The sequence below is a fragment of the Neophocaena asiaeorientalis genome, unplaced genomic scaffold, assembly GCF_003031525.2.
Source record: "Neophocaena asiaeorientalis asiaeorientalis breed wild unplaced genomic scaffold, Neophocaena_asiaeorientalis_V1.1 scaffold110, whole genome shotgun sequence".
Classification (NCBI taxonomy): domain Eukaryota; kingdom Metazoa; phylum Chordata; class Mammalia; order Artiodactyla; family Phocoenidae; genus Neophocaena; species Neophocaena asiaeorientalis.
In genome coordinates, this window is record NW_020175053.1 from 3316148 (window position 1) to 3333688 (window position 17541).

General features: G+C 37.1%; 1 protein-coding gene across 4 annotated transcripts in view; it reads left to right on the top strand.

The window, feature by feature from the left end:
* ANKRD12 (ankyrin repeat domain 12) overlaps positions 1–17541 on the top strand; it is an 85658-nt gene that overhangs the window by 54458 nt on the left and 13659 nt on the right. For all 4 annotated transcript variants that reach the window (XR_003005778.1, XM_024763941.1, XM_024763943.1 and 1 more), the window contains one exon: positions 8166–12880. Coding sequence is in view for 3 of the 4 variants with exons in the window: in XM_024763941.1 (XP_024619709.1) it covers positions 8166–12880 (4715 nt within the window). In the remaining variant the exon portion in view is untranslated. The remainder of the gene's footprint in view (positions 1–8165; positions 12881–17541) is intronic.

Consider the following 17541-nt stretch of genomic DNA (forward strand, 5'->3'; position numbering starts at 1 on the left):
TTTCCTTTATTTTTTTTTCTAGCTTTATTGAGATAATTGACATATAACATTGTATAAGTTTAAGGTGTAGGTGTAATTATTTGATATATGTATATATTGCAAAGTGATTACCACAGTAAGGTTAGTTGACACATCCATCACCTAACCTGATTACAATTTTGTGTGTGTGTGTGTGTGTGTGTGTGTGTTGTAAGAACGTTTAAAATCTACCCTTAGCAACTTTCAGGTATACAATACAGTATTGTTAACTGTAGTCACCTTGCTGGTATGATTTTTTTGTTTTTTGCCATAGAGCCTACAGTTACCTAATTTACTGTCTGGTTTTTTTTTGTCTTTTTTTTTTAATTTACTGTCTTTAATGAAAGAGTATCTTTTCATATGTATTCCTGAAAATGTGCTTACATATTACCTGATTCTATACTCAGAAAATTATTTATTTTAAAACTCCCTAAGTGTAGTATATATGTTATGGTGGGGGGGTTAATTCTGTACATTGCATGATATATTCATTGTTGAAAACATTTTAAAATAGATAATTGTATGCAAATTAATGTTTTTAGTTTCAATATAGAATTTTTTTTTTTTTTTTTTTGCGGTACGCGGGCCTCTCACTGTTGTGGCCTCTCGTGTTGCGGAGCGCAGGCTCAGTGGCCATGGCTCATGGGCCTAGCTGCTCCGCGGCACATGGGATCTTCCCGGACCAGGGCACAAACCCGTGTCCCCTGGCGTCGGCAGGCAGACTCTCAACCACTGCGCCACCAGGGAAGCCCAATATAGAAATTTTTAATATTTAATCTCTATAGTGTAAGCACAGAGCAGAAAGAGGAGTAGTATTACGAACCCATGTATACTTATTACCCACTTTTAATCATTACCACCTTATGGCCAGTCTTGTTTTGTTCTATCCATTCTTCGCTATCCCATCTTTGAAGTCATTTTATTAGAAAATATTTTAGTAGGTACCTCTTAAAAGATAGGAGTTAAAAAAAAACATAATATCATTATCATACCTAAGCTAACTAAACTGGATTACTAGTAAATATTTGGTTATTGTTCCAAGTTCTCATTGCCTCATAAAATCATAAGTTTTTTTCAACTTTTTCAAAGTCTGAATCCAAATGAAGTCCATATGTTGCAGTTGGGTGAGACGTTTGAGTATCTTTTAATCTGTAAATATTCCCTTCCATTGTTATGTTCTTGTATTCTTCTGTTGTTGAAAAAATCATGTGCCTGGCATTTTTTCCCAAAGTCTGGATTTTGCTCATTGCATCTCCATGATTTTAGTTAAGGAAAACTATTTTCCATGTATTTTTCTTATCGCAATTTCACATTTTCTTTGTTAACCTACAATGAGTTTAGTGGTAAACTGACTTTAATACTGGAAAGGAAGAGTTGCTTGTGGTGATTACAAAGGGATTTAGCCACAGGTTGAGCAGGAGATTATTTTAATGGTTCTGATCAATTTTATTAATTTTTGTCAAGACAGAGGTGAACATTAGGCTCCTTTTGAAACTAATTTCTAGTACTTAGTATTGGCATAAACTCTGTATAAGTTATCTAAATATTTTACATGCTGATATTGCCCGTAATTTTAAACCTTATTTTTCATCACTGCTTTTCAAAATGTGACACACTCTAATATATATCTAGTATTTATATGGGTTCTCTAATTTTCCTTTTCTTCACAATTGAACAGTCTTTATTTCAGCTTCTGAAGGGGGCTAATTTTTCCATTTTCATAAAATACAAAATACATGTGTACTCAAATAATTGTACAGACACCACACTATATAAAGATGGTGCCATTGTTTAAAAGTAAATTTCTGGCTGACTCAAAAAGGTTCAGCAGCTGATGTATAAAAGCATGAGCTCAGTATAGGAAGAATATTGGAAGTGTTAGTGCATAAGGTGTGAAAGTGCAGGCTATACAGAATCTAAGGGTGGCTGAAAGCCGTTCAAGTGACAGACCTAATCTCCACGTGACCAGTGCTGTGGGAACTGATACCGTGTGGGTGAAGTGGTTGCCACCTCTTCAAAGTACAGACTTTAAGAAGACGTCAGCAATGAATGAGTCAGACAGTAGTAGTAGTCAGTGGCACTTGGACGTTAAACAAAATTGTAAAGTGGATAAATTTGTGTTACATGGTTTTTTTTTTTAACGTCTTCAGTGGAGCATAATTGCTTTACAGTGGTGTGTTAGTTTCTACTTGTGTTACATGTTTCTGTTCCTTTCTACAGTCCTCCCGTCTGTCCAGTATAAGCACCCCAACTTGATTTCTTGACGTCTTAATCCAGTTCTGAAATCCTCTGGTTGTATACTCATTCTACATTTATTAAGTATCTGCACATGCTAGGTATTACAAAAGTCCCTAAGTATAAGTCACAGACTTGTATTTGAAGTATCTGTTGGGTAAGTGAAAAACAGAACAGTAGAGTTACCTCACTGGAGGTTACCTTCCCACAAAGAACTCCCAAATTCCATAAACATGCCTTTTTATTCTCAGTAAATGCACTACCATCCCTACCATCCTCCGTCCCACAAATAGATAATACCTAAGTTTTTCATTCTCCAGGTGTTATAATTTACACAGGTGCTTATTAATAAAGTAGTATACTTTTATAAGTTTACAAGAAGCTGAAGTGTGTGTGTGCGTGCGCGTGCATGTATTTAAGCACGTATTCATCTAGAATAGGTGGAATGCATAGGGGATATTGTAGAACAGATAGCCTTCTCTTTGCCCCTTGACTTTCCTGGGAAACGATCTTTGACCTCCCAAATCCCAGTGATCAGAACAGCAGCAATAAAATATACACATCTTTTGGAATGGTTTCAAACCAGTGATGTTCCCAGGGGTAAGTGAGAAGTTAACTTTACCTCCTTCCAGATCAATCCAAATAAACATAAGTAAATACGTAGCCTCAAGACAAGTCTCCTACCCAACCTTCTCCCCACAACAGATTCCTACCCCTATGCCCTTCCTAAAATATAAATTCTTGAACTGCACCTCTCCTTGACCGATAATCTAAAATATCTTCTAGTGAAGTAGTTGGAAAATAATAAAGAGTAACTGAGTAAAGGCAAATATATTTAATCTTTGGAATCTAAAATAAATGATACAAATGAGCTTATTTACAACACAGAAACAGACTCACAGACAGAGAACACAAATTTATGGTTACCAAAGGGGAAAGTGGGGGTGGGGTAGATTAGAGGTTGAGATTAACAGATACACACTACTATATTCAAAATAGATAAACAACAAGGATTTACACACAGAACTATATTCAGTATCTTATAATTACCTATAATGGAAAAGATGGAAAAAAATATACACATATATATATAAAACTGAGTTACCTGAAACTAACACAATATTGTAAATCAACTATACTTCAGTTTTTTTAAAAAAGTAATTGATGAGAATCTACATAAACGTGCATAGAAGTTTGGGGAATAGGAAGTAATACACTGGTATGGCAAATGTGTATAGCAAGAAGGAATGAAAGATGGGAGATTATGTGTAGAACATGCTCTGAAGGTGGATGAAGACACCCCAGGGTATATCCCTTCATGGTGAGGTGACCTTGGACAAGCTACTTATTAGCTCTTACTCTGTTTACATGTCTCTTAAATGGGGATGATAATTGATGGTATTAATAGTTGATGGTAGTAGTAGAAGAGATAGTGCTTCAGATTTGGGGAAGTCTTTTATCCTAGAGGCAGGAACCCTCAGATGGGAAGAAACATGATATGATCTGTAATGCTGGCCACATTGTGGTTTCAGGTGATAACTGATCTAGGCAAGCACTGGTGAGGACCTGAGCTGGGACAGTGGCCATGGGGATTGAGAGAAGATGGATGTAAGAGATAGTCCAGAGAGTGACACTTGAATGGTTGAATTTGGAAGCTGAGGAATTGAGAGAGTTGCAAAAGACTCTGAGGTTTTTATTTTGCATAAGTGGGTTGTTGTCATGCCAGAGGTGGGAAAACATTGGCTTTTAGCAGCAAGAGGAAGCAGTTGTGGGAGAGAAAGTAATGAGTTGAATGTTTTCAGTCTTGAATTAGGGTGGTTGAAAGGAGTCCAAGAAGTTCCAGGTTAGGCAGTTGAATCTCAGAGGAAAAGTAGAGACTTGGACTTGCCTATAAGTTCTTTAAGTTTAGGGTCATGGTGTATTTAGTTTTGTTTTGTCATCACCCACTCCCGAAGTATATGTGACATTAGTAGAATATAGTTATGTTTCCTGAAGATGTGTAATCATTAATATAATCAGACTATTTTAAAAGCCCAGAATCTGTTGATTTTCTTATTAGTCAGGCATGTGAAATATAATTGCTTCGTCAAATGCATGCTGGTTATTTTGGAGAGATTTTGAAGGAGAAGCGATTTACTTTATATACTGTCATCTTCCTGCATTGGTCACATCTGTTCCTTTTGGATTCCATACAAGATAAGATGGAAATTTATGGTAGCCTCAGTAGGGGAAAAGTCAAGCCTAAGGATAATTGTGATCTCAAGTAACATTTAGCTATTCTTTAAATGTCACTAGTGTTAGTTGCAAATATCTTAGAGTGCCTTGAGAGGTACAGAGCAACTTTCAAATGTGTTTGTTTTTTAACAATTAAGTTTCATTTAGCATTTTCGCATGGAGAAGAAAAATGTTTTAATGAAAAATTTAATGTTTTAATGATTGCTTATTTCTCTTTTCTTCCTAGTTTCCCAAATAAAATTGTTGAGATGCTAAACATAAACATTTTTTAAAGGAGCTTTTTATCAGAAATAATTTGGTAAAATGTTTTAAATACGAGTTCAAATTTAGTGACTAAATAGATAGTAAAGACTAAAAAGATTGCAACAGATTAGAAAATAATGCAGTATAATGATAACCATGGCCATTTTGAGAACAAGGATTTGAGGATTTGGATTCTAGGTGAATTTCTTACTCTAAGCAATCATCTCCTAAGGGAGGCAGAGCAAACTTTTTTTTTTTAAGCTACTACTGCACTAGAATTCCAAGACCAGCTTGATCTATAGTCCTGGGTAAAGTACATCAAAAAGGTTTGGACTGCTTAGGGAAGAAAAGGGTTTCAGCCTGGTCTGACAGTGAAATGGCATCACAGAATTGTAGTATCTTTGCTGGGGTCACAGACTAAGCCAGCTTCATGAGAACCATGCAGGGTCGTTGCTGCTGGTGCTGAGAATCATGTGCAGAGAGGAGCGAGCCTGTTGGGCAGGTGCAACTCAGTGACCAGAGCCAGGCTGCTATCCTTCCCTGGGGTAATTCCACACTCTTCATCACGGACATATCATGTACCATGAGGCTAACTTATTCACTTTAGAACTTATATTTTTCCCTTTTAAAAAAGTAGGAGTCTCTTTAAAAGAACTATGGGGAAAAAAACATATCTGTGTTGGAGAGCATTGCTTAGTTACCTTCAGTTGATGAATCAGGAGCACAGATGACAACCTTACATCTCTCAGGTACACGTATGTGTGTAACTCAGAGAATGTGCATTTGACCTTTAATATGTATATTCAGAATGGTAAGCACTATGATATAGTGATTGAAACATACACAGGAGTATGTGTGTAGTATAATTTAAGTAATATATTAATATGCATAGGCGAAGAAGACCAGAAGAAAATAGGATGAAGAAATTATAAAGTGATGTTAACACAGGAGAAATACAAACACATGGAAAAATGAGCCACACCTGTAATCAAAAAATCGAACAAATAGTGGTACCATTTTATACCTATTAGTGTAGTTTTTAAAAATATTTTTTCTGATGTTAAAACTAATACATGTGTTAGGCTAGGAATTTGGAAAGTACAGCAAAACTTGAAAAAAAATAAAAAGGCATAATTCCTCTGGCCAGAGTTTAATATGGATACTATTTTGATGTATTTCTCTCATTTCTTTTTCCCTACATAAACACACACAGACAAATTTATATACTGCTATTTTCAACTGATAAGCTATACAAAAGTTTTTTCTAAATTATTAAGTATAATATCAAATAATTAGGACAACCTGAATGTCCCCTCAGGAGAATCCATTTAAATAATTACACATTAACTCCATGTAATATGCAGCCCTTAAAAACAGTAATAAAGAAAATGCAACTTCAAAAGAAAATATCTAAAACTGTTCAATGAAAAAAAGCCATATATTAAATGGGACATACTGTGGTTTGAGCTCCTTATTTTCATAATAGTTGTTTTCATGCTGTTAAAGCCTACCTGAGCTTCCTATACATCCTTCCTGCCTCAGTTCAGTGCTGTTGCTTTGAGAAGCCTGCTTCCCTTCACTTCTCCCAGTATACTGACTCTTTCCCAAGTGCACCCTTTGGACCTAGTGACCACTGCCATTTTAGCAACTATCAGGTTGTGTAACTGTTACAGCGCAGGACTGTGTTCTTTTCATCATGTCACCCGTAGCACCTAGCACTCTGTGCCTGGAGGAGCATAATAAATATTTACTTAAGATTGATTCTAAGTGTCGAATTAAGGTTTTGTGGGATATACAAAGGAAAAAACCATTCCCAATTTCCAGTAAAACTTACCTAATGAGAAATAATATAAATAGAATACTTACATATAAACCCTAAAAAGTCAAGTTCCTAAAAACAGCAAGGGGAGAACAGTCCTCAAGAACAAATTGTAAACAAGGCACCAATAAGACAAAATAACACCTGTCATATCAGTACCTATTCTTGTATTCATTTAATCAAGGAGCAGAATAAGTACTACTTCCAAAACAGCTGTTCCTTTTTTGCAGCAAAAAGTTCTATGGCTTGATACTCTGTATTGCGGTATTGATAACTGGGAATGGAGTTACGCTTACAAGCAGTTGTAATTCCAAAAATGTTCCTTTTTATACCACATGTCAATATAACCGTGTCACTCACTGGTACTTAATAATAGTATTGTCTTAGAATATTACCACATCTTCTGCAAAAATAAGATTGTGATCTCTCCATAGCTCCTATCCAGTGCTCAAAACCTTATAGACACTCTAAAATGCTTCTGGAATTTGAATTTCCATGTAAAGAGAATATTTGGGAGCTAGATCACTTTAGAGGAAGCTTGATGTATTAAAATAAATTTATAACTTTAATATTATTAAATACTTAGCCAAAAAAGTGTTTAGTTACTTTTTATGAGTTTGGTTTTTTCCTCTATTGGTCAGAGGCCTCAGTTTTCTTTTAATTAGAGCTCTGGGTTTTCTTTTCAGTTGGAGGCCCCATGTATGCAATGTACATTTCAGCTAAGAAAAGATGCCCAACTAGGAAGAAAATAAACTATAAATAAAAAAACTAAAGAATAAAATAGTTTTTTTCTAATTATGTATCTATTCAATTTATCTGTTATAATCTTGACTGTGTAATTGGGGGATATATTCTTTTTTTTTTTTTAACGGATAGTAAAGCAGATAGTCATGTATCTTGTATAGTTAAAACCATTCACCTTTATTCAAGTTCTATCCTTTATGGGAATCATTTGCTCTTATGCTTTTACTAATAAAATTCTGAAGCATATAAAACCATCTGTGATGTTTACTTAATTATAAACCCTTTAAGTTAGTGATTGTTAATCTTTTTTGCATCAAAGAATTCTACTTAAATATTCTCTCTCCAGGAAAAAAGAAAATGTACATATATGTAAAATTTTATAGGGGACTTCCCTGGTGGTCCAGTGATTAAGACTCCGTGCTTCCACTTCAGGGGACGCGGGCAGGTTCCATCCCTGGTCAGGGAACTAAGATCCCACATGCCGCATGGCACAGCCAAAAAAAAATTTTTTTTTATATTAGTAGCCAGTGTTTTCCTGAATCCAGTCCCCTGAGTTATGAACCTCTTCATTATATTATACATACATTTTAATATTGGATACATCTTTTTGGTATCTGTGTTGTAAATCCAGTGTATTGTGTGCTTTTAGAAGTGTCACGGGGTGTCACCCTGAAGCAGATTCTCTATAAGGCTTTTCCACAAAACTGTAGCAGAGTTCTTACATATTGCTATTGTATTATTTACATATAAATATGATTTTTTTTCTCTGAATTGTTTGAAATATTTGATGTATATGCTATATTTTTCTCTCAGTCTTACTTTTCTGACAGTTATCTCTTGACTGACAGCAGATTTTCCTTTCTTATTCTAGATTCTGAAGAGGCTCGGTCTGTAAATCCTTCCAGTGTTGATGAAAATATTGACTCTGAGACAGAGAAAGACTCTCTCATCTGTGAAAGTAAACAAATAGTTCCCAGTAAAGCAGCTCTTCCATGTGCCCTTGATGAGTATGAGTTCAAAGATGACGAGGAGGAAGCAGTAAACAAGATGATCGATGGCAGGCGCATTCTTAGGAAAGAGCTGAGAAGAGAGAACGAGACTCAAGTAGAAAAGAGTAGCTTATTTGCAAAACAGGAGAAAGCTTTCTATCCTAAATCATTTAAAAGTAAAAAACAAAAGCCATCTAGGGTTTTGTATTCAAGTTCTGAAAGTTCAGATGAAGAAATTCTTCAGAACAAAAAGTGTTCTGCTCCATGTTCTGTCCCTGAAACATCAAATTCTGATATACAGACCAGAAAGGAATATGGAGTTTCAAATGAACACAAACAGAAAGGCAAAGTTAAAAGAAAATTAAAGAACCAGAACAAAAATAAAGAGAACCAAGAGCTGAAGCAAGAAAAAGAGGGGAAAGAAAATACCAGAGTAACAAACTTGACAGTTAATACTGCACTAGATTGTTCAGAAAAGACCAGAGAGGAGGGGAATTTTAGGAAATCTTTTAGCCCAAAAGATGATACTTCATTACATTTATTTCATATTTCCACTGGTAAATCTCCCAAACATTCTTGTGGACTCAGTGAAAAGCAGTCAACACCACTAAAACAAGAACATTCTAAGACATGTTTATCACCAGGAAGTTCTGAAATGTCATTACAGCCTGATCTTGTTCGGTATGATAATATAGAATCTGAATTCTTGCCAGAAAGTTCAAGTGTAAAATCTTGTAAGCATAAGGAAAAAAACAAACATCAGAAAGATTTCCACTTAGAATTTGGTGAAAAGTCAAATGCCAAAATAAAGGATGAAGATCACAGTCCAACATTTGAAAACTCAGATTGCACGCTGAAAAAAATAGATAAAGAGGGTAAAACATTAAAAAAGCATAAATTAAAACATAAAGAAAGGGAAAAAGAAAAGCATAAAAAAGAAATTGAAGGTGAAAAGGAAAAATACAAAAATAGGGATGGTGCTAAAGAGCTTCAGCGGAGTGTGGAATTTGATAGAGAATTTTGGAAAGAGAATTTTTTTAAAAGTGATGAAACTGAAGATCTATTTTTAAGTATGGAACATGAGTCCCTAACATTAGAAAAAAAATCAAAGTTGGAGAAAAACATAAAAGATGATAAATCAACCAAGGAAAAGCATGTCTCCAAAGAGAGGAACTTTAAAGAAGAACGAGAAAAGATTAAAAAGGAAAGCGAGAAATCTTTTAGGGAGGAAAAAATAAGAGATTTGAAAGATGAGAGAGAGAATGTACCAACTGATAAAGAAACAGAATTCAGTTCTTTAGGTATAAGTGCCAGTGAAGAGTCTGTAGGGTTACATTCAGTGGAAAAGGAAATAGAAATTGAAAAACAAGAAAAGCATATGAAAGAAAGTAAGGAAAAATCTGAGAAACGGTTTCAGAGTAAAGAAAAGGACGTTGAGAAGACTGAAAGAAAAAATTCTGAAAAAGAGAAGAAGATAAAACATGAGCATAAGTCAGAGAAAGACAGGTTAGATCCTAGTGAATGTGTTGACAGAATAAAAGAAAAAGACAAGCTATATTCACATCACACAGAAAAATGCCATAAAGAGGGTGAGAAGATAAAAAGCATTACTACCATTAAAAAAACTGATGACAGAGAGAAAAGTAGAGAAAAGATAGATAGGAAACATGACAAAGAAAAACTTGAAAAAGAGAGACATCCTGCAGAGAGCAAAGAGAAGCACTTGATGGAAAAAAAAAAACAATCAGATAATACTGAGTATACTAAATCAGAAAAAAGCAAAAATAAAGAAAAAGATAGGGAGGTAGATAAAAAGGAAAAATCTAGAGATAATGTAAATATAACTAACTCCAAACAGTTCCAGGAAGAGAGGAGGTCAAGTATAGCAGATAGCAATAAAGCACAACATGAAAAAACTTTCTCTCTTAAAGAAAAAACAAAAGATGAGCCTTTGAGAACTCCTGATGGAAAAGAAAAAGACAAAAAAGATAAAGATATAGACAGATACAAAGAACGAGACAAACACAAGGATAAAGTTCAACTAAGTAGTTCACTCAAAGTAAAACCCGAAGCAGATAAGCCTAAACCTAAGTCATCACCAGCATCAAAAGATACTCGACCCAAAGAAAAGAGGCTAGTGAATGATGACTTAATGCAGACCAGCTTTGAGCGGATGCTAAGCCTTAAAGACCTAGAAATAGAGCAGTGGCACAGAAAACACAAGGAAAAGATTAAGCAAAAAGAAAAGGAACGGTTGAGAAATCGTAATTGTTTAGAACTTAAAGTAAAAGATAAAGAAAAAACAAAGCATGTACCAGCTGAGTCCAAAAATAAAGAACTTACTAGGTCGAAGAGTTCAGAGTTGACTGATGCTTATACCAAGGAGAAACGTTGCAAAGATGCTGTAAGTAACAGGTCACAATCTGTCGACACCAAAAATACAGTGAATTTAGGCAAGTCATCCTTTGTTTCAGATAATAGCTTAAACAGATCTCCTAGATCAGAAAGTGAAAAGCCAGGTCTCAGCTCCAGGTCCGTATCCATGATTTCGGTGGCTAGCTCAGAAGATTCTTGCCATACTACAGTGACGACCCCAAGGCTTCCAGTGGAGTATGACTCAGACTTTATGTTAGAGGGTTCAGATTCCCAAATGTCCTTTTCCCAGTCACCGTTTTTGTCAATTGCCAAATCTCCTGCCCTTCATGAAAGGGAGTCGGATAGCCTGACTGAACTACCAGAGCGGATTAAAGCATCGTATACAAGCAGACTTCCAACAGCCCATCTCCGGTCGTCCTCGGTAGAAGATGCTAAACTAGTTATAAATGAGGGGAGACCAACTGCAGAAGTTCGAAGATGTAGCATGCCATCTGTCATTTGCGAACATACAAAACACTTCCAAACAATATCAGAAGAAAGCAGTCAAGATGGCTTAGTTGTGCCAAGAGATGCTTGTCCTTCTCCCAAACCTGAGGTACCCTCAGATGTGCCTGAAAGAGAACTTTCAAGTGCATCTAACACACATTCCAGTTTTGCAGCCTCTCCAACTAGATCTGTAAACAGCAAATACACTTCTGCTGATACAAATGGTATCAAGAGCACTGCTGCAGTGGGCACTTTGATGGACAGTCCTGTGTATCTAGAGCCGTCTAATCAGGTTGGTGTGATCCAAAGTAAATCATGGGAAATACCTGTTGATAGACGGGAGTCATTAAGCGCCAGTGACTTCATCTGCCCAAATTCTACTACATCTGATCAAGATTCCTCTGTTCAGGGATTTTGTAACTCTGAACACAAAATATTGAAAGAACAGAATATTGATTTTGTATCCTTGCACCAGACTGAATTGCCAGGAAACACTTGTGCTCAGGATCCAGCATCCTTTCTCCCTTCACAGCAACCTTGCTCTTTTCACAGCCAATCACTTTCAGATGCTGAATCTATTTCTAAGCATAGATCTTTGTCATATGTTGCCAATCAAGAGCCAGGTATTTTACAACAGAAAAATGCAATTCAAATTATCAATTCTGTTTTAGATACTGATAATGAATCTACAAAAGATATGGAGAATACTTTTATCCTAACAGATGTTCAGAAGACAGATGCCTTTGTCCCAGTGTTCTCTGAAAGCACTGTTCAAGAAACAGCACCGAATTTTGAGAAAGCTAATACTTTGCCTGTATTACCATCAGAAAAGGACTTTAATGGAAGTGATGCCTCTTCCCAGCCAAATACACATTATGCATTTAGCAAACTGATGTATAAGTCTTCCAGTGGCCATGAGGCTGAAAGTAGCACTTCTGATATTCAGCTTATTTCACATGAAAAAGAAAACAAACTGGAGAGTTTGGTTTTGACTCATTTGAATGATAAGTGTGATTCTGATTTATGTGAAATGAATGCAGGGATGCCAAAAGGAAACCTGAATGAACAGGATAATCCAAAACATTGTCCTGAAAGTGAAAAGTGTTTGCTTTCCATAGAAGATGAAGAATCACAACAGAGTACTTTATCGAGTTTGGAAAACCATTCACAGCAACCAGGTCAACCAGAAATGCACAGATATGGACACTTAGTTAAAGTAGAATTAGAAGAAAGTGCTGAAGATGATAAAACTGAAAACCAAATTCCTCAAAGGATGACTAGAAACAAAGCAAATACAATAGCAAATCAAAGCAAACAGATTCTTGCCACCTGTACACTATTAGCAGACAAAGATACTGAGTCTTCATCTCCTAGAGGAAGAATAAGATTAACTGAGGAGGATGATCCTCAGATTCACCACCCACGGAAAAGGAAAGTGTCACGTGTGCCTCAGCCTGTGCAAGCAAGTCCCTCTTTACTGCAAGCAAAAGAGAAAACTCAGCAGTCTCTGGCAGCCATTGTGGACTCTCTGAAACTAGACGAGATCCAGCCGTACAGTTCAGAGAGAGCAAATCCGTATTTTGAATACTTGCACATAAGGAAAAAAATCGAAGAAAAACGCAAACTGTTGTGTAGTGTTATCCCTCAAGCACCTCAGTATTACGATGAATATGTGACATTTAACGGATCGTATCTCCTGGATGGAAACCCTTTAAGCAAGATCTGCATCCCCACAGTAAGTAACCTCACTTGATACACACCTGCAACCCGTTCACTAGGAATGTGACAAAAGTCATGTATAGTTTTAAATTTTCTAGTAGCCACATTTTAAAAAGTAAAAGGGAACAGGCAAAATTAGTTTTACTATTTCAGTGTCAAAATAGAATCAATATAGAAAAGTTATGGAGATAGTCTGTAATCTTTTTTTTTTTTTTTTTTTTTGGGATTTTTTTTATTTGGTGCTGAGTATTTGGAATCCAGTGGGCTAGCAGTATGTCGCAGTTCAGACCATCCACGTGTCAGTCAGTGCTCAGTAGCCGTGTGTAGGCTGTGCTACCTTATTGAACAGCACTGGTCCATGGTATTTTATTCCTTACCTGCTTTTTCTTTCAACCCTAAGGAGTTATACTTTTATTTCTCTGTGCTTTTGATCCCATTCCCTCCAGTCTTCTCTGGAACCTTCCTCTATGAAAACACTTCTTGCTAATATATTTAAAAATTTTCTCTCTCCACTGACCTTTATCCACCCACTGTGAACATATTTGGGTCTCCTTCATCCCAGGGAGAAAAAAGTTGCCCCTTGCCTGTCACAGTTTGTCTAGCTCAGCCTCTCTCACTGCCACAGCTTGGAGAGTGGTGTGTGCCTGACGTCTCCTCTCTGTCACTTCCTGCTCCTCCCATCACCGTTATGTGCACTGACAAAGCTCACCAGTGAGCTTGTAATGGCCTCATTGTTTGGCCTCTCCCTTTTTCTTTCTACTTGATCTCTGTCATATTTGATATCGTGACCATCTTGTTCATAAAACTGCCCCCACTCCCCGGTCCTTCATGATGGTGCACTCTTCTGGTCCTCTCGCCTCACTAATCTTTTTCTATCTTTTTATGGCTCCTCTACCCACTCCTTAAACATCAGAGTTCTCCAGGAATTAAATTTTCAGTCGCCTTTCATTCAGTGAGGTCCTGTCTCTTTCTGTGGTTTCAGCAGTCTCCACACACCAGTTAGTCCCAAAAAATTCTGTTGAGCCATATCATCTCTGTTGATCTCTAGACTCAAATATAGGTGTGTCCTGGGCATCATCACCTAAACGACCTGAGGCACCTGTAATGGGCTTGCTTCCCCAGGAAGCTGACTCTGAGACTCTGAGCAATCCCTGTCTGTGTGTGAGGGAATCGGAAGCAGGTAGAGCAAGCGGGTGAACTGAAATAAATGCAGGTGCAACAGTGACTCAGGGCACCTGCGGGAGCTGCTAACGGGGAGTCTACCCTCAGGGAAGGAATGTGACCTTGGGCTCCCCGCGTTCTTTGGGGGCGGGTCTAACCACGCGCCCACTCCCACTTCAGACCTCACACAGACCAAAAGGGAATGAGTTACGACCCGCTCCCTTAAAAACAAATTTGTATTTATTAGTGAGGACACCCACAGCAGAAACCAAATTCTGACCATTCTACCTTCCAGAATCTGTACCTTCTGCCACTGCCTTCGTTTAGGGCCCTCGTCATTTTATCTCACTCTCAACGTCGCAGCAAGTTTTTCACTTCTTTTTTCTCCTAGTTTCTTTCTATTGGAGCATTCTCTCTTGTTAAATTTATGTCCCTTCAAAAGCAATAAAAAGCTGTTTCCCTATTGAAGTATCTCAGCTGTGATTAGCTGGCTTCCCATTGCCCACAACATAAAACCCATATCTAAGCCCAGCACAATCATTCATTCACAGTCTGACCCCAGTCTTCCCCTCCTGCTTCATCTTCTCACCACTCATCCAAATCACCTAGTGTTTCAGCCAAACTGAACTCACTCTTCTTTGTAATCTCTTGTTTCACTACTTGGGTTCTTTGGCAGTGCTCTTCCTTCTATGCGAAATGTTGTTTTCGCCGGGCCCGCTTTTGTCTCCTCTTCCATCGGTTGTACCCACTATGATATCACCTCTATGCAAGGTCTTGTCAAAGCAGAATTGCTTGTGTCTTCCTTATACCTCCCGTTACGTTGCAGTTAACTGTTTACGTGTCTGCCTCTCCCTCTGAGCTATAATCCGATTAAGGGTTACAACACTTTTGATCTCTTGTAGAATGAGTCTTACATCTATCTTCAGCCCCAAATACACTACTGATTTCCATAACCATGTGTCTAGCTGCTTCTGGACGTCTCCTGAATGTCCCACAATATCCTTAAAATCATTATGTCCGATACCAAACACGCTTATCTTATCTCAGAAGTGCTCTTTTTGCTTCATCTGCTTCAGTTACCATCATTATCTGTTATCTCACTTCCCAGGCTGGGAACCCAAAACTCAACCCTCCCCTCTTCCTTCCTGTCACATCAGTCACTAAGTCCTATTGATTCATCTCACTTCCTTTCCCCTCTTCTTTCTTACCACTGTCATGCAGGGACCTCATGACCTCCTTAGACTACTGCATTATCACACATGTGAATATAGCGTAATCAGATATTCAAAAATTGCATATGCATATAATTCATAACTGTGCTAAGCATAGTGCTAACTGGATATCAGAAATGAGCAAAACAGACGTTCTGAGCAGCTGCCGTAGGTTCTAGTCCAGTCTCTTCTAGGCTAGTCAGTCTACTTATTGTCTGGATTCCTTATTTGAAACTCAGATCTGATTCATGACTACCTGGTTAAACATCTTCTAAAGAAGACTCAATTTTCTATAAGCTAAGTCCCCACTCCTGCATACATGGTCCTCCCATGCAGGCTTGGCTGTGGCTACTACCCTGCTGTACTCGGTGGTCCCCAGGCCATTCCCTGCCGGTTCACAGCCTGCCTTTGCACATGTTCCGGCTTTCAAAGCCCAGCTCAGAGGAGATCAGACAGTTAGAGGAATGGTGATTCTTTATTCCCGCTTTCACAGAATATACCTGATGCTAGTGCCTTTTAAATCTTGGACAGAGATTTTGATATTACTCTACTAATAGTAAACAGTAGTAGATTTAAAAGAATAGAGTTGTAAATAAATTTGTCATTCTTTCAAATTGTCAGCAAGGTAATTTGTTAATGATTCAAAAAATATAAAGCTAATAATTTCCTTTTTCCTTTATTTCTCCTTAAAGGATAAGAACTTTGAACTGAACTATGTTTGTATCATAGGGTTGAAATATAGGTAAAGCTATGAAGAACACATTTAAATTAGAAATTTTTACAAACTGTTTCACTAAAAACAATTTCTAATAAACCGTGTTAGGTTGCCCTTTTAGCACTGTCTGCCTGCTGATACGTATATGTATGTATACACGTGTATATAGCGTGATGCATATTTGTGTATATGTTATGCATGCCTGTGTTTACTATCAACTTTGCTTATTCCTGCAAAGGTGATGTGATACAAGTTTAATCCCCTTGCAGCAGTTCTGGGGATATAACTTTAATTAAATTAGAATTTAGTCATAATCAAGTGTTGTTTCAAAAGGGGTTATAAACAGAACTTAGAATTATTTCTGGATGTAGTAGGGAATTTTTTCTTTGTTTTTAGTGAGAATTACTAAAGTAGAGAAACACACAGTACAATGTAGTAGAAAAACTAGTAGATTTTCAAGTAGCATGCATGAATTTGTCTAGATTTTGCTGCAAACCACCTGTGTGATCTTGAAGAATTAGCTTCACTTCTCTGATCCTTAGTTTTGATATCTGTAAAACAATAATGTCTACCCTACCTCAAAGCAGGTTGAAATAGTATATGCCACAGCCCACTGAAAACTTTAAAACATTGTACAGATTTAAGAGGTTGCCATTATTTTACCCAGCTCAAAATTACTTTAAGGGTCACATTTACTAGAGCTAATATGCAAACCCGCCACCTTTTGCTCGTAAAAAGCTGTACTTTTGAGTTTATTGGACTAAAACTAGTTTATTTGAAACTTAGTTTTTGAAAAATAATAAAGACCAGAATAACAAAAATTGTTTTTTTACATTACTTTTCGTATTTACTAATATTTTATCCATTTGTTTCCTTTCAGTCTGCTAATTGCCTTTTTGTCAAAGTGGTTTCTTCACTTTGTCTATGTAATCTGATTATAGAACCTGTTAATAAACGTGGTACGTTGTCTCCAGAGTCCACTTACATGTTCATTCTTCTATCACAGAATGCTGCTGTTTTTCCAGAGGAGGAAATAAAGGGAAGAAAAATAAAACTTTAGGTCAGGTTCCCAAAACTCAAATGAACAGGGGGAGGAAAAAAAGAAAAAGGCTTGTCACAAGCTGGTATGCACAGAAACCCTACAGAGGGGTGGAGGTGTGGGGGATGAGAAGAAAGGGTGTCCCGAGGAAGCTGTCAAGAGAGCTTCTGTTCTAGAGACTCCTGGGACTCACAGATGCTAAAAAAGACAAAATCTCCATGCCTGATTTACTTACAGGTAGATGAGGAAAACAGCAAAAGGAAAGTTTCCTCAAAAGTCTCCATATAGAGACTTCTCTATAGATTGATATATGTTGAGAATTCCCAAATTTATATATTTTGCCCAAACCTCTCTCCTCGGCTTCTTTTTTGCTAACTGGATAGCTCCACAGACTCAACATTTCAGCACTAAACTTGCCCCCAAACCTGCTTCTCTTTCCTTGTGTCCCCTCCTGTGGTCTCTATTACTAGCCATCCAGTCCTTGTGCTAAGGACCTACAGGTCCTCAGCTGCTCCCTTTTTTTTTTTTTTTTTTTTTTTTTGTGGGGCCGG